At 41.4% G+C, this 19,661-nt stretch overlaps 1 protein-coding gene and 1 long non-coding RNA gene across 2 annotated transcripts in view; one reads left to right on the top strand and one right to left on the bottom strand.

Moving 5' to 3' along the window:
- SLC18A1 (solute carrier family 18 member A1) overlaps positions 1-19,661 on the top strand; it is a 55,013-nt gene that overhangs the window by 11,100 nt on the left and 24,252 nt on the right. The window contains exons 6-14 of the mRNA XM_020812324.3: positions 2,729-2,818; positions 3,112-3,155; positions 4,362-4,422; positions 4,785-4,880; positions 11,955-12,033; positions 13,068-13,119; positions 13,875-13,938; positions 15,761-15,880; positions 18,917-19,050. Coding sequence (XP_020667983.3) covers positions 2,729-2,818; positions 3,112-3,155; positions 4,362-4,422; positions 4,785-4,880; positions 11,955-12,033; positions 13,068-13,119; positions 13,875-13,938; positions 15,761-15,880; positions 18,917-19,050 — 740 coding nt within the window. The remainder of the gene's footprint in view (positions 1-2,728; positions 2,819-3,111; positions 3,156-4,361; positions 4,423-4,784; positions 4,881-11,954; positions 12,034-13,067; positions 13,120-13,874; positions 13,939-15,760; positions 15,881-18,916; positions 19,051-19,661) is intronic.
- Positions 4,103-14,761, bottom strand: LOC144584188 (uncharacterized). Its single transcript, XR_013538286.1, has 2 exons — positions 14,572-14,761; positions 4,103-5,929 (listed from the first exon to the last, which is right to left on the bottom strand). It is a non-coding gene; the product is annotated as an uncharacterized LOC144584188 (long non-coding RNA).

The following is a 19,661-nucleotide window of genomic DNA, read 5'->3' as shown; positions in this document are numbered from 1 at the left end:
TTTCTCAGCTACATTCAAGGCAACAAAATTAAGGGGAAGGGTATTCACAGACAAACACATCAAAGCGAAAAGGTTTGATTGTGGAGGGAAGAGACAGTTCACTTGTGATGACCTGCAACGTTTGCGTAATGCTTCTCTTTGTCCCTGAGTGTAACATGGCGTACACATGCAGCAAGTACAAACTGATGGCATTGTTGGAAGAAAAAGTGAGAGAAGCGGAGCAGCGAGTAGCCACACTTTAGTCTATAAAGGAAGATGACCTATACATTGACAAAACTTTTGAGCAGCAGCTGCTGTCAATGGAGGCACTGGAGGTGGAAGAGCAACAAAGGAAGGCAGAGGAAGAGAATGCCGAGGAGAGAGCAAACATAGGCTTGGGCCCTAGATACTGAAGGACCACCTCCTTCCATATGAACCTACCCAGCAGTTAAGATCTAGCCAGGGGGCCCTTTTGAAAGAGCCATTCCTCAAGGAGGTAAGAGGGATGGCTTGGAGACAAAGGGCCTTTTCAGCAGCTGCCCCCAGACTATGGAACGCCATCCCAATTGAAATTTGTCTGGTGCCGACACTGATGACATTTTGGTGCCAGGTCAAAACCTTCCTGTTCCAGAAGGCTTTTAATTGAAATAATATCAACTGTGGGTCCTGATGGCAATTTTTAGAGTATCTATTTTAATTGTATTTTAATTGCTTCATCTTTTTTTATTGTATTTCAATTGTTGTAAGATGCCCAGAGACCTTTGGGTGGCATATAAGTTAAATTAATTAAATAAATAAATAAACAGTGGCAAAGCACCATGGAAAAGAGTTACAGTTAGGAGTAAAAGAAGAAGACTATTTTCATCAGCGGAACTGCAAAACCGCTTTCAGGTTCTTGATGAGGAGTCTGGCAGACAACAAGTAGACAAAAGTCAAAGAGGAGACCATGCAGGAATATATGAAAGGGACTGAAATTCAGTCAAGCAGAGACACTGAACCTACGCTCTACCAAAAAAAAGGGGTAAAAAATACTGTAAGTATTATAGGAGACTCCCTTACTATGGAAACCGAAGTATGTCGGGAAGACTCATGGACCTGCCAGGTATGCTGTCTCGCTGAAGCAGATTAGGGATGTGACAGATAACCATTTCTTCTCATCCATGTGGGAACAAACAACACAGCCAAGAGCAACATTGAAGATAGCACCTCAGACTTTGAAGCTCTGGGAAGGAAACTTAAGGACTTTGGAACCCACATAGTTTTCTTACCTATTTTAGCAATACTCAAAAGACAAATAGAAATGGATAGGAAAACATCCAGATGAATGACTGGCTATGTCAATTTGCAAACATTTCAAAGAGACATGATGTATTAGTGATGGGAGATTTCAGTTACTGTATCTTGATATTGGTTGGGAGGCAAATTCTCTGAAGTATGGCCCTTCCAAGAATTTTCTGGCTAGTGTGGCTGATACCCTCTACTCCAGCAAGGGTGCTTCAAATATATGAGTAATTATGCGCAGTGGGAGATATGGTGTTAGTGCAGTAGCAATCAAACGTAGAAGAACAGCAGACAGATGCTTGAAGGCTGTCCCCTGTTCTAGCTCTGCTGCCACCTGTTCGAACCTAGGTAACCAGCTTAGCCAGCCTCCTTCTCTGTAAATGCCAGGTCTGCCCACAATAAAACCCAACTCATCCAGGACTTGATCCTGGAGGAATGGGCAGACCTGGCCTGTATAACTGAGACGTGGGTGGGTGCTGAAGGCAGAGCTACTCATATGCCCACCTGGGTATGCCATCAAACACTAGGGCAGACCGGGCGGGCAGACAGGGGGAGTTCCCATTGCTTATAAGGACATCTTTGAGGCTGCTAGACTGTTTGTGGTGGCAAGCCCAGGTCTAGAGGCCGTCCACATGTCGTTTGGGGCCAGGGTGGCTTTGGAATTGTGCTGGCATACCGCACTCCCCACGATCCAGTGCAGTCCCTGCTGGAGCTGGCGGATTTCATTTCTGTGGCACTGTTGAGGTCCCCCAGACTATTGGTTCTGGGGGACTTCAACATTCATGCAGAGGCTGAAGTTTCCAGCCCACCTCATGAGTTCCTGGAAACTATGGGTTCCTTGGACTTGACCCAGCAAGTCAATGGTTCTACCCACGTGGGCAGTCATATGCTGGATCTGGTCTTTGCTGCTGAGCAGAGAGAGTGTACTCCGATGGTGACCAACTTGGTATCGGCCCCCTTGTCATGGTTGGATCACCACCTAATTAAATGCAGCCTCTCAGAGGCACTTCCCTCCCATGGGGAGCTTGGACCCATTAAGATGGTCCGACCCAGCAGGTTACTGGATCCTGATAGATTCCAAGATACCATGCGGGGGATTCTGGCTGACTTGGTTGGCACTCCTGTCAATGCTTTGGTGGATGGCTGGTACACCACTGCCATCAGGGTTGACATGATCACACCTAAATGCCCTCTCTGCCGCTGAGCCTGACCAGCTCCCTGGTTTAACCAGCAGCTGAGGGCCATGAAGTGTAATCAGAGAAGGCTAGAGAGCATTTGGAGAAGGGTCCCAACAGAAAGTATATGAATACCCCCTAGTCAGGAACTAGTCCCTAATGTAATGTAGAAAGCAGAGAGAGCTAAACGATTGATAAGTTTCTCACTGCCACTTTATAGTCCTGTTTATATTAATATTGTTAATATTGTTTTTCCACACCAGCAGGATTGATTTGAAGTTTTTGACTTGCAGTTGGCGCTCCTTTTGGAAGTGTGATGTATGAGTTTGTGGGCAAGTCCTCTCCCTTTCTGATCTTGGCATTCTTAGCTCTATTGAATGGAGGTGAGTAGGTGCTAAGACTGAGTCACATCCCCAGTTGTGGGCTTGAAATGGAAGCACAAGCTCGGATACTGTACATGTAGTGCTTGGAAATAAGTGGCACTGAAGAATGCCAAACTTCCTCCTGCATAAAAGACATGCTTAGGATTTGGCTGCCAGAGCTCAGAATCCAAGAGAAAATTGACAGTGAACAGAAATGGAAAGGGAGAATTGTACCTGATTATGTTTAATAAAACTGAAATGATATTCCATTGGGGTTGACTGGGTACTGTCTAGTAATGATATTTCTATTTCAGCTTTACAGCTTTGTATTTTGCATCCATCAAAGATTTCCCCTGAGGTAGGCTCAACAATAATTTTGCATTTATTAATTCACTATTAATCATCTATTTCCCCACTGGCTTTTGACACACTGGATCTATAAAGCCAGATTTTTAAACATTATATGTACAAACAGAACAGTATAGGCAAAGTGTTAGTATAAAACATCAGATGAACAGTAAACAAGAAAAACCTGCAAAAAACCAAAACAAATGAATAAACAAAAATAGAGCCTGGAGTAAAGCAAGCAATAAGATAAAGAAGACAAAGAATTAGGGAGTCTTATTTAGTGTAGGAGAAGAAGTATGGTGTAGTGGACAGAGTTATCAAACTATGACTCAGGAGGTAAGGTAAAAGTAACGTTTCCCCTTGACAATTGTCCAGTCGTGTCTGACTCTAGGACGTAGTGCTCATCCCCGTTTCCAAGCCATAGAGCCAGCATTTGTCCATAGACAGTTTCCGTGGTCATGTGGCCAGCACGACTAGACACGGAACACCATTACCTTCCCACCATAGTGGTAGCTATTTATCTACTCACATTTTTACATGCTTTCAAACTGCTAGGCTGGCAGATGTTCTTGGACTACACCTCCCAGAAGCCTTCACCACCACCTCTGATGGCCAGGATTTCTGGGAGCTGAAGTCCAAGAACATCTGGAGGCCCAAGGTTGGAGACCACTGCTATAGACTGTTTTGACTGCTACCATTGGTGTTAGAATCACAGCATCATGAAGTTGGAAGGAGCCTATAAGGCCATCAAGTCCAACTTCCTGCTCAATGCAGGAGTACAGATCAACACTCAGGCTGCCATTTCCAAATTTTAAAAAGTGGGTGGAACCAACCATTCAATATAAGAAAGATGGGTATTTTCAATTTATATGAGCTGTTTTAAATTTGGGGATGTTTAAAATTATAGTTCCCCTCTCCCCAGGGAATATATCCTTGTATCATGGACAGCAAACTCCCTTGGTAGAATCCCCATTTCTAAAGCTTGGGGGAAAGTATAATTTTTATGAGAACTTCCAGAATTCAGCAACCAGCCTGGCCATTGGTCATGTAGACAAAAAGTGTCATGGAGCAGGAGTTTAAAAAGCAGCCCTTCCAAATTCACCCTTTCCCCTCATTCCTCAAGCAGCCTTAGGTGAAGATAGTGTGTGTGTATGTGTGTGGGGGGGGGAATTCTTCACGAGATCCTTGGGGGCTACCTTTTCTGTATGTCTTGCAGAGTACCAGTGGAACTCCTCTTTTAACCTTGCTGTGGGATCCCTACATTTTGATTGCAGCAGGTAAGTCAATGTGCCTTCCCCATAGAAATACAGTTTTGATGATATCGATATCCACCAAGGAAATGTAGCTTCTATTAGACTGGGAACAAGTATTCTGAACTTTTGGAGTATCAGGATTCTGGGAATTATAGTCCAGAAAGAGAAACTTCTTTAAGCTAAAAACCCCCAAGAACTCTCAAAAGTAAGATAAGCACATGCTTAAAAAACCCAAACCTATTAAAAAACAAATCCTTTAAAAATATTTGAGTATTTGTGTCTCCCATCCTGCCCCACTATTGCCTAAATTTAAATTTTAATCTCACCAGGACAGATATGTGTTCTTCCCAGTTATGATAAAGATTCAGTATCTCTTCTCCGTTCAGGTTCTATCTGCTTTGCTAACATGGGAGTTGCTATTCTTGAAGCCACTTTGCCCATTTGGATGATGGAAACCATGTGTTCTTCAGAGTGGCAACTGGGTAGGTTCAACTTTATACTCTTCCTGGACTGTTTTCAGCTAAAAGGTTTTCTCCTATTAAAAGGATTAGGAATTTATTTATTTCATTTTTATTTGTCTCATTTATAGGCTGACTTTCACCTGAGAAAGAATAGCGGTCCAGATGCATTTTGTGTTTCACCTATAATTTCCCCACCTTTCCCATTGCTTTTCTGTCTCCCCCCTCCCCCACGCCCAAAATGTCAAGCAGAAAAGACTGGCAGTTTTCTTGGGAAGTACCTCTGGCAATGAATGATACACCATATGGGGTTCCTCCTTGCCTTTCTCCAAAGCCCATTAACAGTTCACTAAATATTCCTAGACTCTCCAGGGCCTTCTTCAAAGAACTCCAAGACTATCTGCTACAAAGATAACTTGTTTCCTTCCTTCCCCCAACTTTTTCAATGCAATTTTTGTAATTTCGTAACTGGACCCATGATATCGAGTTTATGTTTCCATGATATACAGTAATGGCTCAACCATCTTTATTCTTACTAAAAACTGAGTTACTTCCCAAGTGAACATATCATGAATTCTGCAGGTACTTCATCAACTGAACATATTCATGCATAAAAAACTACCCGGGCAAAATCTGGGATCTTAGTTCCATGTGTGCAACTACTGGTGTTGTTTTTTTTTAATAGTATTTTTATTTCATACATACTGTACAAACATACTGAACTGAAAACTAAAACCAAACAGAAATAGCACCAAATAACAACAAAACATCAAAACTAAGCATCCATACTACACATAGAGATCAGAAATTTTTCCATCATCTAGGCATCTAAATATCATCAAAGAATTCTAGTGAGCACTCATTCGCCATAAACTGTTTCTTCCACTGTGTTCCTGTCTTTTCTTGGTCCTAATTATATATCAGCTTCCAGCTTTCCTTTACAAAGTGTCTTGGTTGATCCTGTAGTACTTCTGAAAGTATGTCTAATGATGCAATATCCAGTAGCTTCTTTAATAGCTCATCCATCGTTGGCTTTTCTCCATTCTTCCACTTTTGGGCCCAGAGTATCCTAGCTGCAGTAAATATATAAAGTAGACTATATTTTATTTTCTTATCAATAATTTCTGGCATTATATTCAATAATAACATTTCAGGTTTAAAACTTACTTTTTGCTGAACGATTTCTTGTGACATTTCCCAAACCTGTAACCAATTTGGTTTTTTGCTTTTTCACATGACCACCATACATGATAATAAGTCCCTGGATTGTTTTTTACATTTCCAACAAACATTACTGATCCCTTCTGACATTTTTGCCAATTTTACTGGAGTAAAATGCCATCTATGAAACATTTTAAGGATGCTTTCTCTAAGACTAATTGGTTTAATCATTTAATAGTTATCTTTCCACATTTTTGTCTAGTCATCAATATAATATTATGGCCAAAGTTTTGTGCCCATTTTACCATCGTCTTCTTCACCCTCTCATCCTCTAGATCATATTCTAATTGGCATGTGTACATTTTTTATTATTTCCTCTTTCATATAAATCCATAATTCATTCGCCTGAATTTTCCCCTCAAAAAAGCCCATATTTTTGTCCTTTTTATATCTTGATTCTAGTTTCAGCACTGACCACCAATCTGTCGCTAGACCCAGTTTCTCTAGATTTTGTTTGTCTTTCATAGTTTAATCTTTAGTTAACAAATCTTTATATGTAGGTAAAACTCCCTTCTGATTCAATACTTACAATGTAAATGCCTCTGTTGGTGCTACCCATATTGGAATTTTCTTATAAGTTTTCATTTGAAATTTTTGCCATACTAGACATAACACTTTCCTCATAATGTTTTCTGAGAAATGTGTCTGTTCTTTGAACTTTCCATACCACACATATGCATGCCAGTCCATTTTTAAATCATGACCTTCCAATTTCAACAGTCCTTGATTTTCTAATGTTATCCATTCTTTTATCAAAACTATAGCACAGGCCTTGTAATATAATAGCCAATTCAGTGTTAACTTCTCAGAACTTTGTTTAGAATATCTTATCTTAGTATCGGCTCTTGTCCTCCTCATTGGACACTTCTGCAGAAGACCAGAAAATTGCTTCCTGATTGGATTGGAGTTTCATGCTCCTCCTTGATAACTGCTTGCAGTCTAGATCTGACAGCAAATCACAACATAGACATGTATGTATTCTTTCATGTGATCATATCATCAGTTACCAGAAAAGTAGACATCTGTAGGTTACATTGATATCTTAGGGATGATAAAGTTCCATTTTGAAGACAATGTAATGAACAGGAATGACATAAATTGACTGTTTAATGAGTAATATTTTATTCTAGTTACTTTTTAAGGGTACATATGAAGGCATTTCAAAAGGAATTGTGCATGTTATATGCCATTCTCTTATCAAATCCTAACAGTTCCTCCAAAAAAGTATTAAAAAGTCATAAGTGAGTCAATTTTTAACACATTGTGATGAGAAATAACAATGAATTGCTTTCTAAACACAGAGCAATACAAACTATTATTTTTACAAAGAAGCTTTCCAAACTCTGCATCTGATGACTGTGACGAATACATTGAGATGGGTGTGTTTCTCTCCCCCTGCTCCATGAGCTGATATACTCAGGAGCATTCAACCTCTCAGATAAGTGCAGTCACACAGTTTTTAAGGAGATATGTACTGATTAAAGTTTTAAAATGAAATGTTACAGGCACTGGGAGGGTGACTTAGTACACAGCAATTATATACTGCCGGGGACTGGATAATAAGATTAAATTGAAAACTTTTGTTTAAAAAAGAAAAAAAATACTGATGTCCTGTTTGTGGAAGGATGACCTTTGGGGATGTTTTGAGCTACATGTACTACTCAAATCAAATTACTAGCTATGTTTAGCAGGGTTATTGAGAGCTAACCAAGGAAACAACTGGTCAGCCAAGAGGAGCCCTCTGCCAGAGATGTTTCTGTAAGAACCATTTGTCTGTCTTTTTTCTGGCTTTCAGATCCTCTGGAATGAGCAATCAAGGGAGCAAAAAAGGGGTAAATTTGTTGCACACTACTTGCACAGAGTCTATGAAACATGGAATGAAGGGAAAGAACTACTCAGTTCTGAGATTGAGGACAACATCCATTACTTTCAGAGATCCTGTTACTCTCTTTTGGGGATGACTGAACTCTTCCTGAAGATAAGCAAGAGACTAAGATAAGCAATAGGACACCCAAAATGAGTAGGCTCTGGGTAGTATTACAGGACTTTGAATTGCTCTCTCAGAGTTCTGTGTGTAGGGTGGCATTGCAGGGCCACGGATAGTTCCAAGCTGGCTATGTGCTCCAACAAGTACAGAAGGTTAAGAGCAATTTTTATCTCTATTGGACCATCACTGACTATTTTTCCCAGGCTCTGCCCCCTCCTTGAATAATGGTGAACTTGAAAGGGACAACTCTCCATCATGGAGCCTAGTATTCTGTTATGTCTCAATCAGTTCCTCCAACATGCATCACCCAAAGAACTTTGTTAACTGTGGATAAGTTGAACTCTTTGCCAGTCATAATGCTCAGGGAGAGATCCTGGGGATCAGGACTACTTCACTGGATTGCTGCCATAATAACAGGGGCATGAGAGGGGCATGAGCAGGGTAAAAATGTACTAAGTTCTTCTTGTTCTACTCTTTTGTCCAACTTAAAACAAAATGGGTGGACCAGATAAGAGCAGATCCATTGAAATAAATGGACCTTAAAACTAAGGCTGCACCAATACAAATAGATAAAAATCATCCAATCAGAAAACATGTATTACAATAGTGGCCGGTGGCCAGTGGCCAGATTGGAATCTATAGACATATCTCTGCAAATACTGATGCCATTGTGTTTTGTTCCTGCCAATGCAAAAAAGGACCCTAGTTAGAGATTCAGGATCTTGTTATATATACTATTAAATAGTGTATTTGTAAAGCATAGTAGAGGATATAGATGAGAGATAAGACTATAGGTTGAATACTTTAATACTATTGGCACAGAGCATTTTTCAATTGCTGCTTCTGTTTGTATAAGCTGTTGTTTCTGAGCAAATCTGAGAGTGGGCAGATTTTCCCAGAGAACCTGGAAAATAAATAAAAGGAGCACAGCTGAAGGAAATTAAAAACAAACAATTGAGATTCAATAAGCATGCTCTATCTTCAGGCAAACAGACATGCCAGTAATAAATACTGAAGAAGAGTACATTAATAGTAACTAACTGAAAACCAGTCAGTCACATATTTAATTCTGGTTTAATTGTAACTGCAGAACAAATAACCTTTCTGTTGGTTCAATGTGTAACACTGGAATAAAGGAAGAAAGGATGAGTTTTTAAAGAGGCCAGCTAAGGAACCTGTACTGAATGCTGTTCAAACATGACACTACAAATTCTCAAAGCAACTACAGATAGATTTTCCCTCCTATTTTCCCCCCTTTCTTCAAGACAGCCTTCTGACATAATTTAGGACATGACTGAGAAACCTACAGCCCTCCATGCAGTTGGACTCATGCTCCCATCACCCCCTGCCAGCCTGGCCAATAGTGAATGATTCTGGGAGTAATAGTTCATCAGTATCTGAAAGGGCACAAGCTTCTCTCTGCCTTGGTTACCAGCCATGGGCTTCCATCCAGATACCAATTTAACCAGCAACACGGACTTCACTTCATTTACTTATTTCACACCTATATTCTTCATTTGCCTTTTTAGAATTACAGAGATGATGGTTTAGAAGAAGTCTCCTGATGGTTGGGGAACCCTCTGTTGAGAAACTAGTGGGGTACCCCAAGGCTCAATCCTGGTCCCAGTGCTCTTCAATATCTTTATTAATGACTTGGATGAGGGAGTGCAGGGAATGCTTGTCAAATCTGCAGATGGTACAAAATTGGGCGGAATAGCTAATACCCTAGAAGACAGAAACAAAATTCAAAATGTCCTTGATAGTTTAGAGCACTGGGCTGAAAGGAACAGAATGAAATTTAACAGGGATAAGTGCAAAGTCCTGCACCTCGGAAAAAAAAATCAATTGCACAGTTACAAGATGGGGGATACCTGGCTCAGCAAAACTATGAGTGAGAAGGATCATGGAATTGTCATAGATCACAAGCTAAATATGAGCCAACAGTGTGATGTGGCTACAAAAAAGGTAAATGCTATTTTAGGTAAAGGTAAAGGTTCCCCTTGACAATTGTCCAGTCATGTCCGACTCTAGGGGGCGGTGCTCATCCCCATTTCCAAGCCATAGAGCCAGGGTTTGTCCGTAGAAAGTTTCTGTGGTCACATGGCCAACGGGACTAGACACAGAACACCATTACCGTGGTGGTACCTATTTATCTACTTGCATTTACATGTTTTTGAACTGCTAGGTTAGCAGGAGCTGGGACACTCTGTCATGTGGATTCGAAATGCTGGTATTTCGACCTTGCAACCCAGAGGCTTTGTGGTTTAACCTGTAGCACCACCATGTCCCTTAAATGCTATTTTAGGCTACATTAATAGAAGTATAGTTTTGAAATCCCATGAATTGCTAGTCCCCTCCATTCAGCACTGGTTAGGCCTCACCTCAGTTGTGGACACTACACTTCAAGAAGGTTTCTAAGAAATTGTAACAAGTTCAGAGGAGGGCGACAAGGATGATCAGAGGGCTGGAAACCAAGCCTTATGAGGAAAGGCTCAAAGAATTGGGCATGTTTAGCCTTGAGAAAAGAAGACTGAGTGCTGATACGATAGCACTTTTCAAATATTTGAAAGGCTGCCATACACAAGAGGGGCAGGATCTGTTCTTGATCATCCCAGAGTGCAGGACACATAACGAGGGGCTCAAGTTAAAGAAAGCCAGATTTCAGTAGAATATCAGGAAAAACTTCCTGTTAGAGCAGTACGACAGTGGAATCAGTTACTTTGGGAGTTGGTGAGTACTCCAACACTGGAGGCATTCAAGAAAAACTTAGAAAATCACCTGGCAGATATGTTTTGATTGTATTCCTGCACCTAGCAGGGGGTTGGACTTGATGGTCTTGTAGGCCCCTTCCAACTTCACTTTTCTATCATTCAATGATTCTATGATCTTTCTTGTTTGTGAATGAGAATCGCACCAGGGCACTAAGATGGTGCTGATAGTCTACAGATCAGAAGACAAAATAGATGCCACCTACATAGTAATGATCAGTGCAGATGGTGACAGCAGCCCTGAAATTAAAAGATGCCTGCTTCTTGGGAGGAAAGCAATAACAAACCTTGACAGCATCTTAAAAAGTAGAGACATCATCTTGCCAACAAAAGTCCGAATAATCAAAGCTATGGTTTTTCCTGTAGTGATGTACAGAAGTGAGAGCTGAACCATAAAGACAGCTGACTGCCGAAGAATTGATGCTTTTGAATTGTGGTGCTGGAGGAGACTCTTGAGAGTCCCCTGGACTGCAAGGAGAACAAACCTATCCATTCTAAAGGAAATCAACCCTGAGTGCTCACTGGAAGGACAGATCCCGAAGCTGAGACTCCAATACTTTGGCCATCTCATGAGAAGAGAAGACTCCCTGGAAAAGACACTGATGTTGGGAAAGTGTGAAGGCAAGAGGAGAAGGGGACGAGAGAGGACGAGATGGTTGGACAGTGGCACTGAAGCTAGCAACATGACTTTGAACAAACTCCGGGAGGCAGTGGAAGACAGGAGGGCCTGGTGTGCTCTGGTCCATGGGATCACGAAGAGTCAGACCTGACTTAACGACTAAACAACAACAACACGTAGTAATTGGTCTACCTCTATATATAGATGAAGGCTCAATTTAGCTGTTATAGCTAATGCCTATTTTACCTGACTTGTATAAAATTGTCTGAAATTATTTAAAAAGATGTACAATTTTTCACTTTCTCTCTCTCTCTCCAATCAAATCTATAATGCAGAAGTACAGGTTTAACTATTCATTGTCTGTTGCCATTGTTAGAGAATATGCATGTGTCTGCATTTATATATACATGCAGATGACAGGATTTTGTAGCATGGGGAATTCTAAGCCTTTCTTTAAAAATTGATGATTGTTTCCATGTACAGTATTGCATTTCTTTTTCCAGGTGTAGCTTTTCTTCCTGCTAGTGTATCTTATCTGATTGGTACCAACCTATTTGGGATGCTAGCAAAAAGGATGGGGCGGTAAGTGAAAGAGCCCAAAGGTTTTTGAAATTTGCAATCCTGCGTGTTTCTGCTGTAGCATCAGTTTTGGTTGCACCATTTGGACAACGAATGTCCAAATGTGCAACTTGGGAAGTGTCTTTTCCAAAGAGAGAGAACCAATGGCTCAATTCAGCTGTTTCCCCAACTGAAGATCAGGTCTAGACTGGAGCATAAGAAAAGATCTCCTGTGTCAAACCTAAGGCTTATATAGTTCTGCAGTTTCTCAGACCTTGGAAAAATTATGGCCATGTTAGCTTGGAGATTCTTTTTTTAAAATGTAACTTTTCCAAGGCCTGCATTTCTATTTTCTACTGCAAACAAACTGCACCTGTTAGGAAAACCCGTAAGTAGGGGATGAGAGTACAGCCCACTCTCACTGTTTCCCCGGATATCAAATTCAGAGTCATGTTATCTCTGTGATCTGCCAGGTGGTAGATACAACTCTTATGCGTAGAAGCCATTATTCTCATGAATTTATCTAATCCCCTTCTAAAGATGAGCATATTGTTTGTTAGTGCCTGCTGCCCCACCTTTTGATAGCAAATTCCACAGAGTAACTGTGCACCATATAAAGTACTTCTTTCTGTCTCTCTTGGATCATTCAATCTCACCAGGTAGTCCCAGGTTCAAGGGTTTTGTATACTGATTAGGGACAACTCAACTAGCATAATTTTATATCCCCCACCATGAGCTCCCAGTGCTGCTCATTTGGGTTGCATTTTTCTGTATCTTTTCTAGATGTATGTTATCCTTTGTAAGAGCTGGGGACTGGATTGTATCCAGTATTCCAAGTCTAATTACACCATAGATTTGTATTTATATTTAATTTTATTTATTAAAAAATTTTCTATCCTACCTTTGTCCTTAGAAAGGACCCAGTTTCTGTATAAAGAGATTGTGATAGCAATCAGCAAGATTGCAATGACAATTTCAGAACACATCTCACAATCTCCCCTCTCTTTCTCTCTCTCTCTCTCTCTCTCTCTCTCTCTCTCTCTTACTTTCCTTCACAGGTGGCTCTGCTCACTGATTGGGATTATGGTTGTGGGAATAAGTCTCCTTTGTGTAAGTATGAAAGCAGTTAGGAAACCATATTGTAAGAGGCCTCAGACCTTTCTGAACTTTGACTAGTTGTCTGAGATGTAACTGTCCTGGGGTTGATTCGGATCATTTCAAAGTTTGCTGAGTAATAGTTTACAACTTCAATCAACTCCAGCCAGCATAGCCTATGGCAGAGCTGGGAGTTGGAGTTCAGCAATACCTAGTAGGAGACTTAAAATTAGAAGCTACATAGATGCGTTGGACCAAAGGAAATCTTTGTTAAATCCTATATGCTGATTTTCTCAAGTGTGGATCCCCAGTAGGCAAAACAGCACCATCCCTTCATAGCAAGTTTGGAAGAACACCGAGGTTTGCACATGCACAACACTTTCAAAAGGAGCAGCCTAAGTAGTGATGTTCCTGCTCTGAAACAGCTAAACAAAGCAGATACTTCATGACTACAAAATGCAGAGTGCATTTGGGTGAGATGAAAAGTAGGGAGGTGGATCTGGGGTATAATGAATTGATTGTGGCTTGCTGGACCCCTAAAGAGTAGTACATCACACTGCAACATAGTTGCAATTCTCATTTGTCATTTAATAAATACCTCAATAGCCCTATAGTATTGTGTGAGACATGCCCTGTCTCTGATACCCAAATATTTTAGCAGTTTATCAGTTATATTAAGACTGTAAAACAAATACAAGACAATATGTTAGTGGGTTTTTTTTTCATGCCCTAGGTCCTCACCCTTATTTCTCTTTCTTTTTGCCCCACAGATTCCACTTGCTCAAAATATCTATGGACTTATTGCCCCCAACAGTGGAGTTGGATTTGCCCTTGGTATGATTTGTAAAGTGTCTTGACAAAACTGTTCAAAGGAAAGATGCATAACCTAATTTCACTTTCAAAAAGGGCTGGGTCACTTCAGAAATTGGGTGATGGTGAAATCATATGGTTTAATATATAAAATATTGGCTTATTACATCAGTGGGAAAAGGCAGTGGCTAAATTTTTCTTGGATACATTGCCTTTCTACACATGAGGAGCTCCTGATGTAGGTAATGAATTCAAACCTATGTTGGAGGATCTGTAATCAAAAGTGATATTGTTAAGGAGTTATGGGTGGTGACATATCTACAGCTGTCAGCAGCCCCTTCAATTTTGGGGAGAAACAGAGATGAGGAAGAGTGAGTTTATTCTATATTGCCTATCAAAACAGACTGTTTTCTGCTGTGCCTAACACTTTCCATCTTTCTCATTGATTGCACACAGTTTGAGAGACTGACTTGTAAATACAGATAGTTTGGATAGGGTACTGGGGTAGACCAGTGGCTGCCCCAGAGCCATGTACAGTCTTCAGCCTCCTTCCTGAGACTCCTGTCCATACCTTTGGGAAAATTTGTCTCTTCCCTGCCAGGCTTCTAAGTAAAGAACAAAGAGAGGGAGGAAGGATGTGTCTCATTGTTTGCTTACTTTGTGTGAGATAGTAAGAAGAATAGGTAGAAACCAGCAGCAGTCAGGTCAAGGTAGATAAAGTGCTATATAGAAAGTCTGGTCAGCAAAGGGAAATCATCACAACATGATACATCTGTAGAATGGAGAGAAAACAGAGACATTGATAGCTACAGATGAACTGCCATTTCCTGCCCGCCCCCACTAGTCAAGCTGGATAAGTTGTCTCAGCAAGGAGCTAAACATAACAGATGCTTTATCTAAAATGAAAGGTCTCTTCCCCTCTTGGAGGAACTGACCAGACATTTGAAAAGCACTTGTCTAATTTTTCACAGACCAAAGTTCCAAAGGGCAGCTCTGGATATATTTAGGATCAAATTGGATCAAAACAGTAACGAATGCTCACAGGTAGGTACCTTAAGTTTTGTTAGAATATTGCTCTACCTAGCCCAGTGTTGCCCACAGTGACTGACAGCCATCTTGCCAAGTTTTCAGGAAGAATTATTTCTAAGCCTTACCTGGAGACATGAGAGATTTACATGTAAAGCCTTTACTCCACTACTGAGCTATGGTTATTCTCAAATTGAGACCATTTCTTGTTTTTATTACATAATAACCAAATGTATGTGCACATACATATGCACATACAGTGGTGCCTCGCTTAGCGACGTCAATCCGTGCAGCACAAATTGCTGCTAAGCGATTTCGTCACTAAGTGATTTTAAAAAGCCTATAGAAACGCATTGAAACCCCTTCAATGAGTTCCTATGGGCTCCAAAACTCACCTTAAGCGAAAATCCTCCATTGCGGCAGCCATTTTCAGTGTCTCTAAAGCGAGGCAAAACAGCGGATGGCCATTTTGGAACCGCCGATCAGCTGTGCGAAAATGGGGGCTTTGCGATGATCGCTTCCCCGCGATCATTGCAAAGCCCCGCTGATCAGCTGTGTGAAAATGGGGGCTTTGCGACGATCGCTTCCCTGCGATCATCGCAAAGCAAATTTTTCCCATAGGGGCCATCGCAAAGCGATCGCTTTTGCGGTCGCAAAAACAGTGTCGCAAAGCGATTTCTTTGCTATGCGGAGCGATCGCTATGCGAGGCACCAGTGTATCTATATGTGTATTTGAAGAATAATCACATGTGGTTTGAAACTTAGAGGGGAAGAATAGCCCTTTTTTATAAAATTGTTTTTGGTTTTGTTCTCCGAATAGGTATGGTAGATTCCTCAATGATGCCGATCATGGGATACTTGGTGGATCTTCGTCACACCTCTGTCTACGGCAGCATCTACGCCATTGCTGATGCAGCCTTCTGTGTGGGCTTTGCTATTGGTATGGAATGGCATTCAGTCATTGTGATGTTGTTTTGCCTGTTTCCTGCATCCACATGCGGGAAATTTTCAGTTGATTTTCAGTTTTAAGATAGTTAATTTGGGAAAAAAAATGAAAACAAAAAAAAAACCTTTCAGATACAGTGGTGCCTTGACTTATGAACATCTCAGCATATGACCATTTCAAGTTACAACCAGCTCCAGTTGCAAAATTTTGCTTCGACTTGCAGTGAGAGTTTTGAGTAACAACCAGAAAAAGGCAGGGGGAAAAGGTGGGGAATTCAAATTGCTAACTATTGGTGGTGAAGAGGATGCTTCTTTGTAGCTCTTTCACCCCAGCAGTTAGAGAGTGTGTGATCAGAGGAGGCTTAGGACTGCCTGGTAAGGTGCTGCTTTCTACTTTTTAAAGACTGTTCTGGGTGGGTTTTGCAGTGTGATTTTGTGCTGAGTGGTGGGATTATGCTTCTATGCTGTGATGGATCTTGTTTTGGGGTTCCCCCCATTTCCGATGGGTCTTGTGGGGTTTGTTTGTTTTTTGGGATCTCCCCCCATTTCTGATGGGTCTTGCCTGGTTTGTTTGCTTTTTGGGGTCTCCCCCCATTTCCGATGGGTCTTGCGAGGTTTGTTTGCGTTTTGGGGGTTCCCCCCCCATTTCCGATGGGTCTTGCAGGGTTTGTTCGCTTTTTGCTTTGCTCTTTTTGCATTTCTGGAAGGTCTTGCACAGTTTGTTTGCTTTTTGCTTTGCTCTTTTTACATTTCCGATGGGTCTTGTGGGCTTTGCTTGCTTTTGGGTTCCCCCCCATTTCTGATGGATCTTGTGGGGTTTGTTTGCTTTCTGCTTTGCTGTTTTGCATTTCTGGAGGGTCTTGCACGGTTTGTTTGCTTTTCTTCTCCCCCCCCCCCCCGCTTGGCCAGAACGGATTAATAGCATTCCGATGGGTTTTGCAGTGTTTGTTTGTGGGCTTTTTTGGGTGATTTCTTTCTTCAGCTGGAACAGATTAATTGTATTTCAATGCATTCCTATGGGAAATTGTGCTTCGACTTACAACCATTTCGAGTTACGACTGGAGTTCTGGGACCAATGAAGTTCCTAAGTCGAGGCACCACTGCAACATAAAGCAAATTAATATACAGGTAGGTTCCAGGCGTAGTCATGCTTAGAGAAGATACATTAAAATCAATGAAACTTCAGTTAATCTTTAGTCATAAAACTATTCTAAAGCTATATCCCAAACTGGAAGTCTGTAAACAGCTTTTTTTTTAAAAAAAGTACGTGCCCACTCTTTCTTACACACATATTGGATCAGGACCACATCGTTGAAAAAAGATTTTTAAACCTTTTCCTCCCATTATCTCCAAAGCAACTACTTGTCCTATGGCGCAAATTTAAGATAGCCATAGACTTTCCCTCATGGGCCAAATGTCAGCCAAAGGGGGAATTCAGTCAAACGAGCACGAACCATGCTTCAGTGTTTTGTTGCAGTTTGGCAGATCGGGTCCATAGGGGTTGCACAGGTGCCTGGGATTCCCTCCCCCACCTCCACCCACAGTAGCCCATTCAGAGGCAGTGCCTCGGACTTCCCTGTCCTGCCTCCTCCTCCTCCTCTGTGTGGGCACCCATGGGAGGAGGCAGGGCAGGGAACCCAGAGCACCCACACAACACCTGTGAGCCCAATCTACTGAACTGCACCAAAGTGCTGAACTGTGGCTTGTGCCGATCTCTACTTGGGAAAATGGTGCAGACTAAAGAGTTACCCTGTTCTGAATCTTCCCTCACAGCCACTATATCTTTTTAAAAATACTGTAATTATGATGCAGAAAATCCTGTATATAGATTCTTTGTATCAAGTCTACCTTGGCTCAAAACTGCTACATATTAATTTAACTGTTAGGGGTTTCTTTGTCCAGCTGCCATCATTTTCTGCCAGCAATCTGTAAATTTCATGGTGCTTTAGCTCAGTGGGCATCTGGCTGCGGAGCTAGAGGTTGGAAGTTTGATTGTGCCTCCTTGATAGGGGCTGGAGTCAATGATCCCTTCCGTTCTAAGATTATTATTATATTACTATCTTGCCTCCATGTGGTCTGTTTCAGCAAGGCCATGGCCAGTCAATAAAACGTTCTGATTTTTGTTTTGAATTAAAAATGAACATTCACATTAACAAGCTGAACTGGCAGCAAAATGTTGCAGTTTGAATCACTCCCTGTTCTGGATTCCAGACACACCATTCAGTCCCCCTTTCCCTTTGATTTTCCTCACCATACCTCAGAGAGGCAATGGACATTTTGTGCCTGCTGAACATACTCAGTTTTCATCTGTCCCTTTTGGGGTTTTCTCCTGTTCCTAATGTTCTTTTCTTCTACACAATTTGGGGTTTCTCTTTGTCTGCTGACACTATCCTGCTGGGCATGGAGGGGGCCATTTTGGTGGCCTACTAACAGCACTTCCAGACTGAACAACAGCAGTGTAGGGAATGCCCTAGCCAAAGCACAAAAGGTGGACAAGATATTGTCTGTCCTTCCCCTGTTAACCTCAAAAAGATATGGAATATGAAATGCTGAATATTGCCCAGGTTTTCTAGGGCAATATTCCCAGCATGGTATAGTGGATAGAATGGTGGAGGAGATCTCTGGAGACCAGAATTCAGCCATTGAAACTGCATATGAGAGTGGAACTGGTAAAACCACTCCTTAAATATCTCACTTCCCTTGAAAGTACTGCTAGAGTCACTATAGGTTGGTTTCAACTTGACGGTACATATCTAAATTTCTAGGTGTCTGAATGCAAAAAAGCAGAATTTTCCATAAAACTGTGATATGCCTACTGTATTGAATTCACTAAGGATGTTTCCAGTATTTGGCAGCTAAAATCCTGTTGCTTGGCTTAGAATGTTGCAGTTAGAGTAGGCTGTGGAGATTTGATGAGTCGATTCCTCTGTAAGCTCTATTGATTCAGTGGGCTTACTCCCATTGTGACTTACTACACTAAGGAACAGGATTTCAGCCATAGTGTATTTTGGTACCATTTTTTAACTTGCAGGTCCCTCTACAAGCGGAATTCTCGTACAGACCATTGGTTTTCCCTGGCTGATGGTTGTCATTGGGTGTATCAACCTGGCATATGCACCTCTCTGCTGGTTCCTGTGCAGCCCCCCAGTCAAGGAGGAGAAGATTGTAAGTTTTTCTGTGCAGGTGTCAACCAGATGAATGCAAAGGGTTACTTCTAGCTTTCCTATTTATGTAAAACTTTGTTTGCCTTTTTTAAAACTTGCCTTTCCATAACATTTCAATAGCAAGAGAAGTATGGGGAGATGGAGGCGCTGTGGCCTACTAGCTGGTTGGGAATTACAGGAGACACAGTCTACCAACCACAGGTTGCTCACCTTTGTGATAAAAGAGAAAAGCAACCACCACCACCATCCTAGAACTGCAGAGCAGCCCAGCTGCCCAAAACACAACCTCTCTCTCCAGTTACATTCTAATGCTCCACCTTTCAGGTCTCTCCAGGCCCCTCTTCCTTTGGGCTCTCTAGGATAGGCTGGCCACATCCACACACAGAGAGCCAATCATCATCTTTCCTCTGTTACCATTCTGATTGGCTAAAGTTCTGTCACATTCCTCCCCTCTTAAAATCATTGCTCTATTAAGAGCCTCCAAATATTTCTCAATAAGGAGTGATCAAACCAAGAGCATATATTTAATTGCATTTCACATTTAGCATAGATTTCATATATCCTTAACAATTAGTTCTTGTAACATCTGCAAACATACTAACCATAATACAC

This window comes from Pogona vitticeps, chromosome 8 (assembly GCF_051106095.1).
Source record: "Pogona vitticeps strain Pit_001003342236 chromosome 8, PviZW2.1, whole genome shotgun sequence".
Lineage (NCBI taxonomy): Eukaryota > Metazoa > Chordata > Lepidosauria > Squamata > Agamidae > Pogona > Pogona vitticeps.
Note: the sequence above shows the minus strand (reverse complement) of the source record. Positions and strands in the feature narration are given on the sequence as shown.